Source organism: Nomascus leucogenys, chromosome 13 (genome assembly GCF_006542625.1).
Source record: "Nomascus leucogenys isolate Asia chromosome 13, Asia_NLE_v1, whole genome shotgun sequence".
NCBI classification, from domain to species: Eukaryota; Metazoa; Chordata; class Mammalia; order Primates; family Hylobatidae; genus Nomascus; species Nomascus leucogenys.
Genome location: NC_044393.1, coordinates 21,244,947 through 21,268,338, shown reverse-complemented (window position 1 = coordinate 21,268,338; position 23,392 = coordinate 21,244,947). Strand labels below are relative to the sequence as shown.

At 41.8% G+C, this 23,392-nt stretch overlaps 1 protein-coding gene across 4 annotated transcripts in view; it reads right to left on the bottom strand.

Annotated features, from left to right (window-relative positions):
- Positions 1 to 23,392, bottom strand: part of PTPRT (protein tyrosine phosphatase receptor type T) — a 1,129,549-nt gene that overhangs the window by 691,656 nt on the left and 414,501 nt on the right. For all 4 annotated transcript variants that reach the window (XM_030825446.1, XM_030825445.1, XM_030825447.1 and 1 more), the window contains exons 4-5: positions 19,515 to 19,596; positions 10,734 to 10,849 (exon numbers count right to left, since the gene is read on the bottom strand). In XM_030825446.1, the coding sequence (XP_030681306.1) occupies positions 10,734 to 10,849; positions 19,515 to 19,596 (198 nt within the window). The remainder of the gene's footprint in view (positions 1 to 10,733; positions 10,850 to 19,514; positions 19,597 to 23,392) is intronic.

The following is a 23,392-nucleotide window of genomic DNA, read 5'->3' as shown; positions in this document are numbered from 1 at the left end:
AATTCTAGGGCTGATATCCATTTGGAGATGTTGTTTACTGGGGTTGATAGTCTGAGTTTTTTCCCCTTTCCCCTTTCCCCATTCTATTATTAATCATGCTGAAAATGTACTCATTATTTTACAAAACAGAAAATGAGAGAGTGTAGAAGGTATAATTTCTGCCCAGAGGAATTTAGAGGCTGGATTAAGATTGTAAAAACAGTAGAAAGAGTAAAACATAAACACTAAGTCAAGCATTGAAATAGTATACTTCATGGAGGAAAACAGGTCTGGCATGGAGACAGAAATGCTCTTAGAAAAATCTAGAGCTATGGTTCTCGAACCATGGTCCCCAGACAGGCTGCACTAACATCCCCTGGGAAATTGTTAAAAATGTGAATTCTCAGGCCCGGCACGGTGGCTGACACCTGTAATCCCAGCACTTTGGGAGGCCAAGGCAGGTGGATCACCTGAGGTCGGGAGTTCAAGACCAGCCTGACCAACATGGAGAAATCCCATCTCTACTAAAAATATAAAATTAGCTGGCCATGGTGGCACATGCCTGTAATCCCAGCTACTCCGGAGGCTGAGACAGGAGAATCGCTTCAACCTGGGAGGCGGAGGTTGCGGTGAGCCAAGATTGTGCCACTGCACTCCAGCCTGGGCAATGAGAGAGAAACTCCATCTCAAAAAATAAAAAATAAAATAAATAAATAAATAAATAAAGTGAAATATCTAGCCCTATCTAATAAATTCCTAGACCTAATGAATCAGGAACTTTGGGAATGAGGCCAGGCCATTTTCGTTTTAACAAACCTTCCTGGGGATTCCGATGTCTGATAAAGTGTGAGATAAGTCCTACTAGTAATTCCTATTTAATGAATAAGGAAACTCAGGCAGAGAGCGGTCAAGCAATATGGCTTTTAGTAGTACTTCTCAGACTACAGCATACAAACCACCTGGGGATCTTGTTAAAAATGCACATCTTGATTCAGAAGGCCTCTGATGGGGATTGGAATTCTCTAGGTCTTGCTGATGCTGCTGGTCCATGAACCTTACTAGGAGGAACAAAACCTGATACCACTATGCTGAGGGGCTGAGTTAGGATTGGACCCAGGTGATCTGATACCAGACACTGAGACATTAATCACATCACCCATCTGCCATCTAGTACTTAACAGTACACAGCTACACTTAGCAACTCTGTGAAAGTAGGGTAGAGAGTGCAGTGTTGCAGAAACTTACTTTGTTTGTTCAAAGAATATCTAATGCTATCTTGCAGAAAATGACTGCTTCACAGAAAACAGTTTGGGAAATGCTGTGATAGAAGCCCAGATGCCTAGCTTTCTGGAAATCTTGGAAGACCTTAAGTCAGAAATATATATGTAAGAAAGAACACAGTATCTTCCTATATTCTTGGCTATCAGATTCTTTTAATATATTATTAAGTTATGGCATACCTGGTATACTATTAGGTTGGGGTGAGGTTTCCTTATCCCCACTCTTTCAGACTAGAACAGTAGTTCCTAAATTTTAATGTGCATCAGAATCACCTAGAGGGTAATTTAGGAGGTCTGGGGTGAGGCTGGATAATTAGCATTTCTAATTGGTTCCCTGGTGATGCTAATTCTGCTGACTTTGCCCTGGGTCTCAGGGACTTAAAAGCTAATGTCCTCTTAAGTCCCTTAATGGAAAGCAAGGGGCCAAATAATACCACAGAACACATGAACGGAAAAATTCCTTAAATCTAAGACCACGTCCTGAGGATGAGCAACTGGTCACTGCACCAGCGGTGCCCAGCTAAGAGGCAAGAGGTGTGGTCCCCAAATCCAACCCATACTCTATTGGCAGAGCCAGGAGTTCTAACTACAGCCGTGAGTCCTGACTGAGCCCCCTTGGAGGGAGGTCACCTTTGTGCTTTGCCCAAGGGCTCTATCTGCATATCAAGCTACATATCTATGGAGCGGCATCTGCCCAGAAGGTGAACCCCCTTTTTTTTCCAGTTCATCCACACAGGAGGGATACATGTTCTAAACTGAACAAAGGCATTTTACAGCCTAATTGGTAGTTCTGCTTAATCCCATTTTATGTTCATGTTTCTCTGATTATGGCAACAGTTGCCTTTGAAATCTCTCTTTTTCTTTCCCCTTTTTCAACTGCTTGCCTTGCTCTTTAAAAACAACTCAAATTCCAACTTCCCTTGGCTTACTTTGTTTTATGTGGATAAATCGGCTTGGTTTGAGAGCACACACTCCTTGGAAGAACAGGGCTGTAATAGCTACACTTTAATGTTCTGTCCCTAGCACAAGTGCATCCTTCCACCCCCAGGCAAGACCCCTCTATTTTCAGGAACCATCTAGAGAGGAAGGCAAGAGTTGCACCTGATGCCACTGGAGAGTGCTGTTTCCCTACCACCTGATTATCTATCAAGGTTTCTGTAATGGCCTTGCCATTTTGCAATTCCCCATCCACTCTCCTTTGGTGTCATGACATTATTTCCTTCACAAAGAGGTAAGACAAGACTACGAAAATGGCTGTCATTATTTCAGAAAGAGCAGGAAGCCTTGAAACTGACTTGTAATTGGCAGAAGTGGAAACAGTACTGTCTTTAATAAAAGGAAACCATTTCTGGTTTTGCACAACAGATACTACGTCTGGTTTACAGGAGATATTCTAATGCAGGATCCTGGAAGCCTTCAGTGTGTTGGTTTGAACTTCTGGCATCAAAATAAAAAAAATAAGATAAAGATAGAAATATAAAAATAAAACACAATAAAATTAGGCCCAGCATTTCCAGCTGAAATTTGTTCCAATTGCTCCAGGAATTTCCTAGCCAGAAAATATTTAGGTGAAATTCCCACAATTCACTTGTAATGTAATGAATATTCTTTTCACTTCTAGTCACCCTGCTGCCACAGCATGACATTTGGAAACTTGCTAAAATCTAGCCCATTGATTCTCTTAAGATCACATTTGTACCTTTTTGGCAGTCTCTAAAGAATAGCTTTTGATTATTCTTTATTAAAAGTCAGAAGAAATAGAAGTAGACATAAATCATTTTTGATTAGCTGTGCTGAAACCCTTCCAAGAGCCCTCTATGTACATGGCTGACTGCTCATTTTGGGTTGATTTCTGGGTTTAGAACTCCCGCAAAGAGTCAGGAGGGACCTGGCGTAAGTCCCACAGGGCTTGGTGGGGGACAAAGGAAAGTAATGAGAACATGAAACTTATGCTGCTTGCTGTGTGGTGAATAATAAAGTTCTTTGTCTCTGACCCAGAAGTCTCATGTCTTCTGCCAGCATCTATGAAACTGTGGCAGTCTACCTTGTGAGCCTCCAAATAAGGTAAAATCTTAGGCCCTTCATAGTTATTGATAGACAGTTTCAAGTGAGCAGTAAGATTTTTGTGGAGAGAGCAGTCAGTATTATCAAATCTGAAAAGAGAAGTATAAGGCCTGCGATACACCCCTTGGCTATAGCAATGAGGAAAGCACCGGGGACATTTACAAGGGCCACTCCTGGGAAGAGGTGGGCACTGAAGAAAGCCTCATTCCAAGTGTGGACATCACATTTAAAGAAAGTGGCTAGGAAGGGGATAAGAGAATTAAGAAGGCAACTGGGGGGTGGGGAGGCAATTCAAAAATAATTCCAAGGGCGTTTTATTTCATTGATCTCACATAGATTTGAGAAATTAAAATACACTTAAGTATCTAGTTCAGCGGCCAATAAATATAGAGGTGTGTAAATATATGTTAAATAAAGAAATCTGTTTTTAAATAGAAAGCCTCCTGTATAGAAGGAAAGGCTGGAGTGTAACCCAAGGTGACACGGCCATGAGGTAGGCATGGAAGAATGAGCCCAGGACTGAGAAAAAGGACCTATGATTCTTCACATCATGCTTCTGCTGCTCACTGCCTGTGTAATTCCGAGGATGTCATCTACCCATCTAAGGCTCAGTCTCCTCATCTATAAATGGGGCTACAATCACAACTACCTGAAAGACTGGTTATGAGAATTAAATACATCCTATGTGTAAGCACTTAGTAAACATCAGCTGTTATGCATAGTATCATTACATTATCATCATTGCTTAGTTGCAGCGTGACCACTAGATTGTCAACAGAAATCCCACACAGAAGGGATGCCTGGTTCAGATGCAGGCAGGTAGGAGGAGGAGCTGGTCCCCAAAACACTCACAGCCTCAGAGGCCAGCAGTAGCCCTGCAGGAGCGAGGAAACAGGTTCACTGGGCGAACCGGCTGCAGTAAAGACTGATGTGCCTCCTCAGCTCATCAACCCTGCTGCAGCTGCAGCTGCTGCTGTGAGCCTATAGGCTCAGAGAGAAGGCAGGAACCTTTTCCTACGAGATTCAGATCTGCTCCCAGTCCAGTGAACGCAATTTGTCTGAAAACATACACTGTCCCTACAGAGATCTGCACAGGGCGTTTGGACACATGGCTTCATTTCTGAGACTCTTCAAATATTATTTTTCATATAAACCCCTCGTGGAGCAAATCCTTTGTAGGGAGGCCTGAAAGTCAGCTCCATGGTGGGGCTGACAGACTCTGCTCTGGAGTCCCTGAGGAATTCAAGGAAAGAGCCCCATCCACCATGATCCTTGATAAAGACAGGAGGACACACATAAAATATTTCTAAACATCCTTCTGGATGAGTAGTCTCTGATGGTGATGATGGGGGTGTGGGAAAAACCTGTGTCCTCACTGTTGGAATTAGCTATGCCAAACCCAGCAAAGGCTTCTTAGTATACTAGGAGTATTCTGTAACTGGGAAAAAGTGACCATTTTTCTTTTTTTAATAGCATTTTGTTTATGTTAGTTTCCTGTATTCATCTTAGAATATTTGGATAAAACAGAAAAGAATAGCCATGAAAATAAAAAGCATCATAATCTATTATTACAATCAATTGTCTTAATATGTGTTTCATGGAGTTATAGGAGTATGTATATACATATGTATATACAGATTATAAATATTTATATATATTATGTGTATGAGCTTGTATATGTGTATATATTTTTTCATAAAGCTTAATATTATTATGACTCTGTAACTCATCCTTTTCACTTACATCTTATGAAAATGTTAAATATACTTCTAAAATCTCATATTTAATGATACCATTCCCTCATTTACTTAATCAGTCTCTTTTGCTGAAAATTTAGGTTCTTTCCAGCCTTTTGTCCTACTGAACACGCTTGCAGATACATTTTTGTCTCCATCTCTGGATATTTCCTTAGGTAAATTTCCATAAGTAAATTTACTCATTGGAAAAATATGCATATTTAAGGCTTTGGATATCAACTGCCTAATTATCTTGCAGAAAAGATGTACCCATTTACATTTGCACTGTGCTACACTTATAATTATGTTGGTATAGTCCCACCTAGTTGTATCCTGAATGTCATTTTTTAAACGGACTCCACTAAACTGTAGACCACTTTGTTTAGTGGCTATTCCCCTTGGAAAGCACACCATCTCCTTGCTTGAAAAATTGCTTGCAAAGTTACATGTCTGGATTCCTCAGGCCAATGTATGACATAAGGAATAAGCAAGTCATGACTGAGCCCCGTCCACCACAGACCATGGCATCATACACTTCACCTCAAGGACAAATGATCCCAGGACAACAAGAGCTTGCTTATAATTTTTTACTAGTCTTCTATCATCCTTTTCCCTGATTCACTACAATTGTTCTAGGCTCATGTGTTTGCATTTCTGCATCGGTCCTGTCCATTGATTCTCATGTAGAACTTGTACTACAATTCCACAAAAGCCAGCACCGGCAGATGGGGTCTTCTAAAGACATACAAAGTTTCCAGAGGGGTGCAAAACAGGGGCATTGGCTGGTCCTCCTTTTAACTTACTAATTCATGATCCAAAACCACTTAAGGAAAAGCAAGCTAAAAAGTCCCACTCTACAGAAAAGAAGGCCAGCATTCTACCACGTAGGCAACAGGGATTTATCTCAAACTATGAGTCCACTGGCTGCTTTCTAACCATTGTCAGAAAGAAGGGCCACCGACATACCTGCCATGCTGGAAACAACATCTTTATTTCCCTGAATTACAACTGGCTGATTTGAAAAGTTACCAGTTTCAGTGACTTGGTGAAATTCCTCAGCATATCTCAGAAGCTACAGCAGGAAGTAGCACTGCTAAACAGTAGACCTGCTGGAGCTGTCTTCTAGAGACTCTTCTGGCCATGATGTGCCTGTTTCATTTGCTTTGGAAATTCTCAGGCTAAGTCACCCCAGCCTTATTATATGAGGCAGAACAACAGCGAGAGTGCCAGCCACTCCTCTAGTGCTGGGACACATCTGAAGAAACATCTCATGAGAAACTGCCCACTGCCTTGGCCTGTCTTGGATGGTGGCTGCGATCATCTCTGGGGTGGCAGGTGTGTTGATAGGTGCCTTCTTTTTGTAGAAAGATGTTAACCTATGTGATGGTTAATTTTATGAGTCAACTTGACTATAACAGAGTACCCAAATTAAACAGTATGTCTGGGTGTGTCTGTGAAGGTGTCTGGATGAGATGAGCATTTGAATCAGTGGACTCAGTAAAGTACATGGCCCTCCCCAGAGTGAATGGGCACCATCCAATCTTTGGAAGAACAGAACAGAAATCCAGGGGAAGAAGAGTTTGCCTCTTTGCCTCCTCCCTGACTGCTTGAGTTGGAATAATGGTCTTCTCCTGAACTTGGACTGGAATTACACCACTGCCATTCCTGGATCTCCAGCTCGCAGATGGCAGATCATGAGACTTCTCAGTTTCCACAGTCACATGAGCCAATTCCTGTACTAAGTCCTTTCCTTCCATATAACGAAGGACTTATTATATATGGAAGGAAAAGACTTACTATGGATGGAAGTGTTTACATCTATAAGGAAACACTTATTAAAAAAACTATATATACACAAATATATTAATATATACTTACATATAAATATTTTCCTTAATATATTTAATAAATTTTTATTTATAATAATCCTTACATTAAATCATTATTTATAATAATAATATATATTATAAATTTTATAACATATTTTATAAAATATATATTTTCTTTAATAAGTGCTATATAAAGATTATATTTTTATATATACATATATTTTAAACATATAAATATATTTATTACATATAATTATATATTTATATATAATATATAAATATATATTATATAACATAATTTGTTATATGTATAACATATAATTATACATAATTTAGGATGACATATAATTATATATAATTATATTATATGATATATAGTAACATACTATATATTATATGTGAAAATATATAAAATTATACACACACACACACACACACACACACACACACACACACACTGCTTCTCTGGAGAACCTTGACTAATACAGCCTACTTCCAATTACCTTATTGCGCATAAGCCTGGATTTAACTAGCCACACAGGCACTTGTCAGACAGCATGATATAAACTGTGTACCTCCCAATATCTTCTGAAATGTAGATGAGAGAAACAATATTTAGGGAAGTTTCCTTGGAAAAATAGTTACTGAATCTATTCACTTACTGGATACGTTTCAAGTGCCCCAGTATGGAGACAGATTGGCAGAGAGCAGGGGACTCTGCCATATCCTCTTGCCCACTTCACCCCTCTTTCCCCCTTCTCCTCCCCAGACTGCTTTCTCACAGCCATCATGATGTGAAACAGGCCTGTGAAACTCACTTGTGTGCCCTCAGTAAGACTGTGGTGGGGAACACTGTTCATTGCATCACACAGTGTTTTCTTTACAGGGACACCTGGGAACAATTCCTGTCTGGCTTCTGTGTGAACAACAGGTAGAATTTTCCTGAGCAATTGGTTTTTGTTTATCTCACAGACATTGTGAACCAAATATCTGACAAGTTTCCTTTATTCCACTAGTGGCTACAAAGCTGCGGGCTCTGTGTGTGACCCACCAGTTATAACGTGTGCAGAAATGCGGTTTTCGCATTATCAGCTCTGTGTATTTTCTCCTTCTATCTGGTGTTGTCCCACTTTTAATTTATGATATCTTGTCATGTTTTATGTCCCATTGAAAGCCACCTGGAAGACGTTTTGTGAAATAAGATTTGGTTTACAATGAAAAGGAGATAAGATGTGGAAGAGCTCCGTGTCATGTGTTTCCTTCCATCTGTTTTCTTCAAATATTCAATTATGATCTCCTTTAACATCCTCCCACTGACAGACCCAAGGTTCAGGGCATGCAACTCGGAACTGCTGCAATAACAATCATAAAATAATTGGAAAACCCAAACGAAGTTGCTGAAAATGTTGTGATGGTCCTGCCTCATTCTCATGACCCAGCTGAGGCAATGCCATTGAAATCACACAGCTTCTTGGCAGCCTAATACACTTGAACACTAATTGTAACGAAAAAAGTAAATAACACTACCGAATACTGAGGTGACATGTGGAGGTTTCTTATGCTCTCCTGTGGTCTGTAAGCAACCCTGGGAAGCAGAAAGAACAGGTATTTCATGCTGCCGTGCTGCTATTTGCACTCAGCTGTGCTGCTAAGTGGCAAGGAAGAACTGTTGGCCCCTAGATGCCCAAGAATTTTCTAACAGCAGGAAATGGCTTAAATACAAGAAAAGAATTGACAACATGAACGTCCAAGAAAGTGTGTGGAGACACAGCTAGGCAAAGGAACACATGAAAATAGTTCGATATCATCAGTCCTCAAAGAAATGTAAATTAAAACTAGAACGTGCTCCCATTACACACCTATTCAAATGCTAAAATTAAAAAGACTGACCATACTGAGTACTGGCGAGGATATGGAGAAACTAGAACTTTCATAGACTGCTGGGTAGGAATGTAAAATGGTACAAGCATTTTTTCAAAAGCTCGTTGTTCTTTAAACATATATCTACCAGATGACCCTGCCATTCCACCTCTAATTCACTTTCATACCCAAGAGAAATGAAAGAATATGTCCCTACGAAGACTCACACATGCAGGCTCACAGCAACTTCTTTGTAATAGCCAGAAACTGCCAACAACCCAACAGGTATCCATCAACAGGTACATGGATAAACAAATAGTAGTATATCCATTCTATGAAATATTTCTTAGCAAAAGTAAGAAATATTGTTACACACGACATAAGTAATCCTCAGAATAATTATGTAGGAAAGAAGGGTACATACTGCATGCTTCCATTTATATAAAATTCTAGAACATGCAAGCTAATACACACTGTCAGAAAGCAGATTGGTGGTTGCCTGTGACAAATGGGAGTGGGGAAGTCAGAAGGAAGTGATTACACATGGGGATGGAACTTTGGATGTCATGCAAACATTCAATATCTTGACTGTGGTAATAGTTTCACATGTAAACATACAAAACTTATCAAATTATATACTTTAAACATCATGTCTCAATTATACCTCAATAAAGCTAGTTAGAAATAATTTTTTGAGAAGGAGTTTCAATCTTGTTGCCCAGGCTGGAGTGCAGTGGTGCGATCTTAGTTCACTGCAACCTCCACCTCCTGGGTTCAAGTGATTCTCCTGCCTCAGCCTCCCAAGTAGCTGGGATTACAGGCACTCGCCACCATGCCCAGCTAATTTTTCTATAGAAATAATTCTTTTAATGTTAAATAACCACAGCCACATGTAGTTAGTGGTTCCTGCACTGAACAGCACGGTTCCAACTTCTGTGCTGCCCCAAAAACTTGCTATTTGTGTTAGTATTAATGGAAGTATGCTCATGTTATAACAAGTTATGTTTTAGTTCTATGTGTCACCCTCTGTCCTAACCCCCACTCAAAGAGATCCTTTCTCATCTTTCTTGGAAAGTAGGATGAATGAGCAGAAATAACAGGAAGGCAAATTCAAGCTTAAAACACTTCCCTGATGGACTTTACTAATGGACTTATTTAACCAAAGAATAGACAGATTGCTCATTTTAGTGAAAAATTCCCACAAAACGCGACTCTCTAATTTTACCCCAATGTACTAGTGAATCACTGGATATCCAAGAACCTTCCAGTTAAGATTACATGACAATCACATACCAAGAACCTAAGCTATTCTGTTTGCCTTAGCCCTAGTAATCTGCAATTAAAAGACAAAGTTTGTTACAGGGTAGTTGGAAAAGGTCATAGTTACAAATTCTAGTTCTGGAACTTTTAGTTTTTGGTCTCAGTTTCTGCATCTATAAAATGGTTATACCAATGCCTGCCTAGCAGAATTGTTAAGATTTAACAGATCATAGATGCAGGGCACCATCAGAGGAACAGAAGTACTTTAAAAATATCCCTTCCCCTTACACACCAAACCCTTCATCACAGCACACACCTTCTTCCCTTATCAAGGGATAAGACAGCATTGTTAGCCCAAGCTGCCCCATTTCGTAAACTCACACCATTTTGCAAATGCTGGTTAGAGCAGAAAATTCCCCTGGGGTTTGGGCCATGAGACACATCCCGCCAGACAAGTCCCAGGCCTAACCGCCTGACCCCAGGGAACTCCTCACTTATCAGCAACTGACCACACCACCCACCCCATCTCACAAGCCCGGACCTCTCCCGCCTGGACCTATAATTACCCCAGTTAGTAAGCAAGGCTGGGCTCCAGTGCTAGCTGGTGTCCCCCTCCACATGTCTTTGTTCAATACACTTGTGTTGCCGTAGAGCTGCTTCCTTCCATTCCTTCTTTTCCCTTTCTCATCCTAATGAGCCTGAGCAGAGGCTTCTCTCATGCTTACCTGGAGCCAAAGCTTGTCATGCTGAGACCACTTCCCACCAGCAATGCACTGAAATGTGGCATTCTGCCCCACATTCACCTCCACATTTTGGAGTCGCAGAAAATGAGGTGCTTTTCCTAAGAGAGAAACCAAAGAATACAAGAGAATGAGATTCAACAGCCTGCACCACTTCCCTATTGGTGGATGGCAGCTCAGGATGGGCACCGGGCAGGGTGGAATTGGCGCTTGAGAAGTGGCCCAGCTCAGTGAAGAGTTCATTGATCACTTATTATGAGTCTGGCACTGTTCGAACTTTACACGCAGTATCTCACTGAAACCTCACAAAAATCCATGAAGTGGGCAGTATCCCCATTTCACAGATCAGAAAATTAAGGCTCTGAGGGTTTACATCATCATTTGGCACAGACACACATCCAGAGAGGGAGGGAACCAGGACGTGAATTTAGATCTCTGTGTCCCATTACTAGCTGCTATGCAATGTTGCTCTGTGAAATTGGCACAAACATGCCTAGAATACACCCAAATTGATCATTGCTTCTGGGGCTGGCATTGCCCAAGAGGTGAAACTATGACACTGAAAGTTAGAAGAAAAACTGGGGGGCAGGAGGGGTGTAGATATTCACCATAGGTGATGCTTCCCTGTAGCCTGAAGAGCAGAATAAGAAAGCTGAAGTGAAGCACCTTTGGGCCTGATACCTGCACACTTGGCCTGGGTGACGATGTTGATGAGGAAGATGATGAGGAAGACAAAGAGCGGAAGAGGGAGGAAAAGAGAAGGAAAGCACTAGTAGCTGTCATTCTTAGCACTTGCCATGTGATAAGTACCACATGCAGTGTCTCTTGCAGTAACTCACTTAACCCAATGCATTCAGTAGTGTTATTTTCTCTATTTCACAGTGAATGAACTGAGGCACAGAGAACTCTAGAAAGGTGCCCAATGTCACAAGACAGACCCCAGAGTCTTACTCTGTGATGATGCTTTCTGAGCATGAGGGGGAGCATGGATTCTAGAGAATGGACCTAACAGGGAAAGGGTCTTTCAAAGGAAAATCAGAGTGTGTATGAGCAGACAATCTTCGGATTAAGTCTATGTTTTATATTGGGTAACCTGGGTTCATCTCTTTCCTTTTTTGTGGAGAAAGGTCCTCACCTACCTGCACTCTACAAATAATAACATCAGTAACAGCCCTCCATTGGCTGATAACTTGTATTTAGAAGAATTGGTTTCTTCACTGAGGCACAATGAAGGATCTCTATGCCATCAATCAAATCAGTGATGAACTGGGATCACCCCCAGAATGGAAACAATGGAGAGCTAGAAGAGGATCAAGGAGGTTTAACAGGAGGCTTTGGCCATCTTTCTAGAGGGAGTCAAATACACAGAGAGACAAATAGTAACAATAATGTCATTTACTGAGAGCTCCTACAATGCCAGGTAGTGTGATAAATGCTTTGCATGCTCTGTCTAATTCAACTTCATGACGTTCCTATAAAGCAGATACTATTATGATTTCCCTGTTAGGCAGAACTCAAGGCTCAGCAAGTTTAAAGTGCTGAAAGCTACATAGCACTAGTGAAAGACAGAAACAAAATTCAATCCAGGTCCACTTTGGCCCCAAACTCAGCATTTAACAAGCAGCTATGCTCCCTTGCCTCCTGGGCACTGGGAATGAGGATGGTGTCTCCAGATAGACTCCAGGGTCTGCGGAAGGGGTTCCCAGTCAGGGCTGTGCGGATGGTTCAGGTTTCTTTCCATGCTCCCAAATATTTTATTAAAAGTGACCCCTTTCCTTGCTATTTTTCCTTGATTTGAACTATTTTGTCTACCAATCTGTGTCAGCACCTATAAAGCTCAGCAAAAGCCAAGAATCTTTAGGCAGACTTGTTGGGAGAGCACTTGGCCGGGTGGAATTGGCACTTGAGAAGTGGCCTGGCTCAGCGAAGAGTTCATTGATCACTTATGATGAGTCTGACACTGTTTGAAGAACTTTACATGTCATATCTCACTGAAACCCCCCAAAAAATCCAGGAAGTGGGCAGTATCCCCATTTCCTGAATGTACTTTTACTCAAGTTTTTAAACTAATGACAGCAGCTCAGAGACCCCTCAGGCTACCTTTGAGCCTCCATGGCTGGTGTGGTGTCAAGGACCCAAGGCCCAGGGAAAACCACCTCTATGGGCTTTTCAGAGTTGAAAATTCCTGCATCTAGTCAACTTGATAAATGCCATGCTGCTTTGATTGTCTGAAATTGTTTCCTTTTGGCTCTCCTGTATAATTTTATAAAGTTATTTTTGGAACTATCAGTTCAAGTCAATTCTTGAAGTGGGAATAGAGTGAACCTTGGAAGCCAGTTCATGCCACAGGCTTAAAGGGGGAGTGAACACATCCACCCCAGGTGGGGAGGGAGTGCAGAGTCTTAGCTCCAATGCTGGGAAACTCCGTATTTGGTTTTACAAAGAAATGCTCTTCCCTTACCCTTCGAGAAAATGGTTTAACCTCTGGAATATGTACAATTAGCAATGAATCTTTTCTGGATCAATGTCTCCAGCATGCCGCTGACTCCTCTCCACTTCTTCCTTCTCAGCAACAGACCTTTTGCCTTGATTCCTTCATCTTCAATTCCTCTTCTTCCCTCCCTTCTAGGTTCAGTGGTAGAGAGTTTAGATGTTTAATGGCTCCTAGTGTGAATACTCTGGGGAAATACTGGCAATTTACAGCAGAGATAATGAACACATGCACCTACAAGAGCCAGTTATGTAAATTAATAAAGTCGTTCAGCTGTAAAACAAAACAAAAATACCACCTCCTTGCCCCATCTTTTATCTTCCCACTTTTGATAGAGACTTGAGAAAAATAAAGATTTCTTTATATGAGAAAAGCAATGTTGCAAGCACAATAAAAACTGGTATCCACCAGTAGCCTTAGCACTGGGGAGACAATAAGGAGAGGTGAGGACTGGAGGGAACTAGAGAGAGACTCTGTGTCCCACTGAAAGGGGGCAGCTCCTACTTAAATTCAGCAGAGGAAGGCCAGGCATGCATGCTTTGTGCAGGGGTGTCAAACATCTGATTTCTCCAGGCCAGTACGAAATCCAGACTTTATATGAAATCTCTCACTCTAAACTTAACATATTATTAAAACACAGTACAGGCTTAACAAAACATGTGTACACGCAGGCTCCATCAATCTGAGGTCCCTGATATGTGGCTCTTATGAAAGTCATCTGCAACAATTTCCACTAGCCAGTCTCACCCGATCCAGCCCCATACATTCAGGGATTCCCCCACCACTCCATGCGGTACACGGTGGGCATCACATGAAGGCCAACCCCGAGTAGTTCCCAGCACAGGAGCTGATCTAGGCCACCCTCCTCTTGCTCAAGACCCTTGTCTGTGCTCCTTGGGGCTCTGGGTCATCCTTGGCTCATGAGAGGCAGTGCTCTCTGGGGATTGTGCTTATGTGGGGGCCTGTTTGGTCCTCTTCCCTGCGTTCCTGGCCTCTCTGACACTCCTTTTTCCATGCCCCCACACAGCCTGCTCATCAGCCGCAAGCTCTCTCAACTGTCACCTTCCCCCAGCATCCGCTGTTCTGGGAGAGAACTTATATTCCATGAGCTTCAACTCACTCATCTTCAGTCAAACATGGTTGACCTTGGTACCCAGGTCAGCCATCGGCTCGTGGTTCTAAGCATTTCCTACTCACTCCACACTGAGGCCCAATTCCCCCGAGATGGGATGCCGCTGAATGGGCTTAACAGAAGACTGGCTGTGCATTTGGGGCAAAAATGCCTTGACGTTGGTGACATTTAGACTCCTGCAGATGTCAGTGCAGCATCTGAAGACATATTATTGTGCCCTTTATCTTGCTCTTTAAACCTGACAGTGCTCAGTAGGAAGCCACACAATTGTGGAGAAAGCCCAGTACGCACATTAGAAACATGTTGCAGATGCTCTGTGGGCTCGGGGACACAGCCCCACAAGATTGTGAGGGAGAAAGAAAAGTCAACTTAGAAGCTAGAAACTTTGAAACAGAGTGGAAAAATCATACTGACATTTATCGTACACAGTTATAACTGCCTTGGCCCTACTAATGGCTAACACTGAGAAACAGCAGCAGAGGGTAACCAAGGCTAGAATACTTTTAGAATAAGACAAAAATGTTAAATGAGCTATAAAATATAGATGAGAGGCTTCCGTTTGTAAGAGAAAATAATTTCCTTTGAGTATTATGCCTGTCTTTTGGTTACTGTTTTGGGAGCTTGGAGGCGATTATCTACAGTTCTAATTTCAGTGCCAATCAATTGAAGATACAATTGCAAATCAGTCACTCGCTCCCTGGAACTTGTGGAATATTTAGTGGAATCACTTATTGATAAACTCTGACCATATGTTAATAGAAAATATGTTTTAGAGGACAGAAGGGGAGAATTAAAAAGACTTTATGTCCACAGGCTTTTTTGAATTGAATGCATATATTTCAGCATAGTTAAATTTTTAACCGTCTCTGACTGAAGTCATAAATTCTAAGACTGGAGGCTGGGGAAAAGCACCTTTAGTCTAAAGGAGAGTTCAGAAGCTACTATCCACTTGCATGACAGGTAATCCCTGTAAGCAGTCCCTGGGGCCCACAGGGCCCCTCACAAGGCAGCCTGCTCAGTTCTTCCCAGGCTCTCACCACCTTGCTTAAGCTACAAATCTGTGAGTGCACCATCTCTGATGCCTGACTCCTAATCCAATTTATCAAATGAGACCAGTTGGCTCTGCCTCCTAAATGGATCGCTAACCTCTGCACCTCTATCCACCTCTATGCTCTATGTTTCTTCATTGTCCTGCTTATCATTTGTCATGGTCTGAACTGTATCTCCCCCAGATTTATCTTCTGATATATGACCCCAATGCCCAGTATCTCAAATGTTCTTATATTTAGCAGCAGGGCCTTTAAACAGGTGATTAAATTAAAATGAGGCCTTTAGGGAAAGCCCTAATCCAATCCAATCTGACCAGTATTCTCAACAGAGGAGGACATTTGAATGCACAGAGAGACACCAAAGGACTGTAAGTACAGAGGAATGACCATGTGAAGCCTCAGCAAGAAGGCAGCCACCTGCAAGCAAAGAAAGAGCCTCAGGAGAAACTATTGCAGCCAACACCTTGACCTTGGACTGCCAGCCTCCAGAACTGTGAGAAAATAAAATACATTTAAGTTGCTTAAGCCATCCAGTCTGAGGGGTTTTGTTATAGCAGCTTTAGCAAACTAACGCACTGTCTGTGCATATAATTATATAATCATATTATATAATTATAAATGTTTATATGATATATAAATGTATATTATAATTATACGATATATAATTATTTATATATTATAACTCACATTTATATACTTCTATTCCATATGCTTGTACAATTATATAATATATAGATTATAATAATATAATCATATAATTACTTTATTTGTTTTGCTTCAGCCTCCTTCACTTCAATAGAAGTCCATGAAGACAGACAGTCAATCTGTCTTTCTCACTCCCACAAACCCAGAATGGTGCCTGACACGGAGCTCACGCTCAGTAAATACTTGTTGGATGATGAATGGATGTCTCTCAATCACCCTGGTGCAGACCACCACTACCTCTTGCATGGCTCCAGAACTTTCTTCCTCCTAGGTCTCCCGACATCTTCTCTCTGGTCCTCCAACACAGAGCAGCCCAAGTGACCCTTCTCCAGCAGCACTCCCTGCAGCAGAGCCTCCCTGCACTTAGACAAACATTTTAACTACTCACGATGCTGCCCAAGGTCCAGGCTTTCCTGCCCAACATTTGCCCTGACCACCTTCTCCTGTGCCCCGTATGCACAGGACATGCTGGCAACATCAAGCCGACTTCGTGTGCAGGACCTCTGCAACCACTGTCTCCTCTGTCTGAAGCACCCCTCCCCCAAATCACTAGACTGTGAACTCCCTCCTGTGATTTGAGTCCCAGCTCAGGTCACATTTTCAAAGATATCTCCTCTGACCACTATATCCAAGAAGCCCTCCCATATCCCAGACACCCACACTTATTATATCCACTGTTATTTTCACTATCTGAAATTTCTGGTTACTTAATATTAGTTACTGATTTAGTGCCTTTCTTTCCATTGGCCCTCCTGCTAATCAAACACCATGAGTACAAGGACCTAACCTTTCTTAGTCACTTAAGTATCACTGTGCCTAGGAAAGTTCTTAACACATTGCTGATGTACAATAATTTACTTGCTGAAAGAAAGAATAAAAACCTGGGCTAGGTATGGACTGAGCACTGGTCCTTAGGAAAGGGACTTTGCTAGGCCCTACTCAATTCCACATGATTCATGAGCTGTGGATATACCTCAGGCATTATATACATTGCCAGTATTTGTCCATATAGTTAAGTGAAATTTTTTCTAATTCCAGCCATTCCTATGGGGTCTTCACATCATGCTTTCTGGGAAGTTTATGCTTAAGCTGCCTCAACACTGAGATTAAACCCAACAGGAGCACATTATGCGGACATAAAGCCAGGATCACGTCTTCCTGAGTTATATCCCATGGTCCATTTGCTGGGTAACTGGCTTTCAGCAATTTCATAACAACACCACCCACACCCCTCTGCAGGAGGAGGATGAGGTTGTCAGGAGAATCCTGACTTCAGGAGCAGCCCCAGTGAAACGAGAATTTCAAAAGGATTCATGAGACTTTCGCGGGTGGAAAGTCATTCCAGTGCCCTCCAAAGAACCCTCTCCCATGGAGATTTATCAAAGAAAAAGGATGCATTTGCTTGTGACAGCAAACCATGGTCAGTGCTTGGAGGTAAGGCAGAGCTTTTACCACTCTGGCCTTGAAGGTAGTTACGGCTAGGGTAAGAGACAGGTGTCAAGGTTGGACATCAGGACAGAGATGAAAATTCCCATTAGAGCACAAAGTTCTGGGCTCCAGGTAGAGAGACTCATGCTATTTTCCCCTGGGAAAAGCCAGCTGTCACCTACTAGAAAGACAAAGTCCAAGCATCCAGCACAAGGTAAGAAGCAGGAACACAGGTAGATGTGGTAGAGGCAAACACGCTCTGAGTGGATGGGATGTAGGCAGGGAATGAGGAAGACAGAAGTCATGTTTCAGAGAGACTACCTCAAAACTGGAGGTAGTGCAAGATTGAGAGCATGCAATTAAATGGACCACAGGTAGCACAGACATCTCCCAACACAGATGCCCAGTCTTAGGCTCATTCTTAAATAAGCAGCTGATGCTGACTCCCACGAGTCCAGGGTGGGGAATATTTCATCCTAGTGAAGGAGATTCATATGCATATCTACTACATAAACCCTGCATAGCTGGGGGGATTTCTGGGATCCTCTTCACATGAAGTCTGGGTCAACAGAAACATTTCCCCAGCCATGACTGAATGACAGACCCATCTGAGAAATTCTAAAAGCCCCAGGAAGTAACCCAGAAGGTAGGGACTTTCAGCCAGTGCAATGAAGAGCCCAGTAGCATCTCAGCATTCCCAAGATACCAGTTGCTTCTTGGGAAAGAGGGTCTCTCCTGCACAGGATCCAAACACAATTTCTCAAAATAATGTTCGGAACTTGTAATATGTTCCAAATTCCTCCAGAGAAGGGGCTCTAAGACAATGAGTCAGACAACGGCTTTCTAGTGCCAGGCAGAGGGAGGGAAGTTACATTTAAGGGTCTGACAAATTCATTGCAGCAGAAGTGGAAAGAGTTATTTCAATTAAAGCAACATGGATGAGGCTGAAATGAGAATAGTCCCTAAATGGAAGGATTGAGAAGCACATAAGGAGAGGAGGACCCATGATGTCTCTTGAGGCAGCAGCAAACTACACCATAGCCCAAAGCATGACTCATGGCCATACGGGAGGAGTGGAGAGAGCCCACAGGGGTTACCTAGAACTGGATGGCTGCCGAGAAACTACTGGGAATCTCCAATCTGCAGAACACTATCAAACTCATGGGGCTGGCATCCCAGCTACCCCTCCCAGGGTCTGCATAATCTCCATGCAAATCAGTTTGATTTCAGTCCCCCCAACCAAATGTCACTGGGTATGATGTCATCTCAACTACCTGGACCCAGGACTTATGGCCTCTGAGATTTAGCAAACCCAGAAATCACATCTCCCTGCTGAAACACATTCCAATATCTGAGACTAAATATGGCAAAGAAGTGGATGGGTATGGAGGAGTGCCACACCTTTGAGGACTCTTGATGCTGTACCATAAGTACTAACCACTATGAGAAATCTCTCTCTATGCCTACATGGACCTGATGAGTATATTTAAAATTATTTTAAAAGAATTAATAGCTTCAGGGTACTTTTCCCTGTGAGTGAACAGTGCGCTAATTTGCTCAGTGTTTTGGTGGTGTTCTTTTTTTTTTTTTTTTTAAGACAATTGCACAAGATTCTATCCAAAGCCCTCTAATCCTTCCACTTCACTGGTCTGAATCCCACTAATAAACAATCAGGACTTTAGACTCCCTTAATAATGGAGAGAGATTCAAACGAAGATGTTTTGCCACTCTCTGCAAATTCCTGGAGGTGCTGCCTGTTGAACAGGCCGGCAAAATTATGGATTTATTCAGGACTGATTGCATTGAGTATGTAAGCATTTCTGAAGGATTAAAAGAGAAAGAGAGAGAGAGAGAGAGAGTGAGAGATGTTTGTGAGCTAAATGAATGGAAGGGATTGCAGGCTCTATGCTACCCAGTCTGGCATGGATCAAGGCTGTGTTGGGAGGAAGGGAAAGACTTACTGCATGGATGAGCAAGGACCCGGACCTCGTCCACGGCGATGTAGCCAGGATGACCCTTCAACGAGACGGATTCAAATATCACCTGCAACACACAGGGTGGGAGTCAATTTCACAGAAACAGTTGCAGGCATTTATCATAGGAAGCTGCCCGGCCCCCAGCCCTTTATGTTTCAACTTCCCATCAGAAGCAACCCAAGAAACCTTCTATTAAGACAGCACACTACCCTGGCGATTGACTGGGATTTTCAACACAAGGTAAAAAGGCCACACTTTGGTGGCTAGCAAAAGAAGAATATTTTTAACAGATTTCAGAAATAACACTTAGATGCAGGGAAAAGCAACCCAAACACCAAGGTCTTAGAAACCCCAATCTGCATCTTTCTCATTGCAGCTTCAAGGGTCAAGCCACAACTTGACCATTCTTCTACAGAGAACTACTTTCTAGTATTCCAACTTTCTTATGAAGGATAAGACAGATGCCTACCTTGGAAGCTACCATAAGCCAAGGAGGGTTTACCATGAGTTGATTCTACATTGCCAAGGAACATACTACATTTGAATCTATAATAACACTCTTAAAAATAAGTGGCAATCTACCGGTTGGTATCCAGGAGTAGAAGGCAACTGACTTCTACCTAAACTGCTATTTCCATAAAAATTTTGTAATGCATTTAGCTTCCCTCGTCACTCAACCTCTGTCTTCACCAAGGAGATATGAATGTCTGTGTGGATAGCATGGCCAACATCCTTGAACTCTCCGGTTCCAATGGCCTTCTTCAATCCACTTTAGCCCCACTTTCACCTCATTTTTCACCTTCTGGAAATTGGAAATTCCATTTTCCCATGCTCTGGCACAATCTGTACCCACAGTCTCATCCCAGTTGACTCCTCTTGACCTGCTCCTCAGGCTCATGTGGTACCCTGGACCTCTGCTTTTCTTATCTGATCCTTGGCTTATTAATGCAGAAGGTCCAGGCTACCATGTGAGCTCCTCAGACTCCATACGAGTCTCTCCTAAAGCCCCCATTCCTTTACACCTTTATTTCAACTTTGCCCAGCCTATAACACATCTATCTTCTCCAATCCTGTACGTTACACAACTGCCGCCCTTTCAACATGCACCCATGTAATCCCAGCAGACATCCACATCTTCAAGAGGCAAGAGGGAAAGAGAGGGGCTGACTTCTAACTTTTTACCCACTGACTTGATATACATCCACACCATCCCCTGCCTCTTCTTTGCAAGGAACACCAGTGCTCCTGACCCGGACTCTTGCTATATTTTCCATCTTTTGGATTCTTTTTGGTTTTCTCTGTCTATCCTATATCTCCAAACCCTCCCTTTTATCCCTAATTTTGACATGTCAACAGCTTCTCCTATTCTTTAAAAACTACCCTTCAGCAGCAGGTTTTCCTAATACCATCCAGTTGTGTTTCAGTAACACTTAAAATTCTCAGTAGTTTTATCTTCATTGACTCTCAACACTTCCTGACTTTCCACTGCAAAACTTCAACCTAATATGATCTGGATTCTGTGTTCCACACTTCCCCTAAAACTGCTTACATGGAAGATACTAATAATCTTCTAATTGCTTAATCAAGTAGATATTTTCAACCTTTATCTTACTTTAAGAAGGAAGATAGTGCAGTGCTTAAACTCTGGTTCCAAGTGCCTAGGTTCAAGTCCTGGCTGTGCCACTTGCTAGTTAATGGTCTTGGGAAAGTTATGTTACTGCTCTGTGCCTCATTTTCTGCATCTTTAATTATAGTGTCTACCTCATTGAGTGATTTTTTAGATTAAGGGAGTTAAGACCCCACTTAGAACAATGTATGGCACATGGTACATTCTCAAGAAATATTTACTAGAATTATTATCACAACTTGACCATTCTTCTACAACTGTCAGTGTTCATAGACTCTCCATTTCTGGGTCTTTTTTCTATTTAGGCTCAGATAACACTTTATTCTTGTGATTTTTCTCATAAGTCTGGCACTGTTCAATGCCTGGGAGGTCTGTAGGCATTCCTCCTTCTCCATCCTCCCTTCTAACGTGGGTCCCCATTAGTCATCTTTTCACTGCATACACTCTCCCTTCAACAGCTGCCAATGCACTGATAACTCCCAAGCCCAGCTCTGCACCCTAGACCTTTCACCCACACATCCGTCTTAGGTGTCCAGTTCACAGATCTGTATTTCTACCTAGGTACCACATCAATGACGTGAATCCAACAGATCTGCACATATTCCTCCTCAAACCTTTTCCCTCATTGACCAATGGGCTATTCTTTCTGAAATATGGAATATGGTAAGTGGCACTATGACCCATTCAGCCACCCAAGCTGGAGACCAGGGTGTCTGTTGGGCCTCAACTTCTGCCTCAGCCCTCATCTTCATTTTCCTTTTTATTCTACCTTATTAGCATTTCTCAAATCTTCCATGTCATACGTCTCTGCTATTAGGATGAACCACTGGAAGCAGGCATTTTTTTGAGGTCAAAACCAGCCAGACATCAGAACCACTGCTCTTGTTCAAACTGTCTTCAATTTTCATCTCCAACACCTGACAGCCTCCAAAAAGGACCCTCCCTCTCCTGTCTTTCACTCCTCAATTCAGGTCTATGGGTAGAATACAAGGCAGATGATGAGACCAACAGGACAACCTCCCTGTGAAATCTTTTTTGTGGCCTATGTGGTCACTCCAGGTCAGTGGATTCAAAGATTAGTGCCCTCACTGGGGCTTGGAGCTCCAACAGCTGTAACAAAAGAACTGTGGAGAACTGATGGGAACCACTGGAGATCATGGTGATGGCTGAGAAGAGGCAGCTTCCTTAGGTGGTAGGATCCGTTGTGAAACAGCATGTGGCTGCCTGAGAGTTAGGTGAAGTGCCTTGGGGATGACAGTCACACCAAACATAGAGCTGTTGCTCCAGCATGATGGCCACTCTGGAAGAATGGTTCACTAAGATAGCAGGGTCCTTCAGAGAGACTCAACAAACAAAATTATTCAAGAAGTAGGGGAAAGTTTGCAAAAATAATGTGCTAGCCACCTCATCTTGCAGAGGGAAAAGTAAACAGAAGGCCTTCCTGTAAATAATCATGTGTCTAATTATATTTTTTAATAATTCAAAGGAAACCAAAAGCAAAGTTCATAGAAAAAAAAGCAAATAGAACATACACAGTAAATGCATTTAAAAAGAAATAGCACAAAAGCATTCAAACTGTGTAATAAAAATGACAAAATAAAGAAAAAATGTTTCTGTTGTGACAATAAATATAAATGGGTTAAAATACAGAAAAGCTCTCAGACTGTCTAAATAAAGTCTAATTGTATGCTATAAGATAAACACCTAAAACAGAATGACTGCATAACATTAAAAAGAACAAGTTGAACAAAGACATAATAAAGAAATGCAAATAAACAGAAAGCAGTTGTTGCAAAGATAATGTGAAAGCCTCAAAGTAGAATTTTAACTGAAAAGAACAATGAAAAAATTAGGTGGACTAAAATGATCATTTAGAAAAAACACACGAGTCAAGAGACTGAAATGGAGAAAATGATGAAAAAGACATGGGTTGAAGACTTTAACCTATGTCTTAGACTTTGACTAATTGTATAGGAAAAAGCAAGTATATATAATGTAAGTAATAATGTATTTCCTAGATACATGTTAATAAATGTAAAGACAAAATGAAACTTCTATTCAAATGCTTATGGCTCAGTTGCAAAAAAATCATATACTAGGCTACAATATAACTTCAATAAATCCCTCGAAGAAATTGTTTAGCTTTGGGCCTATACATTTTCTAACCAAATTCACTACAACTAGAAATTAGTGACAACGTCTTAAAAACCAATTTATTTAAAATTACACAATGCTT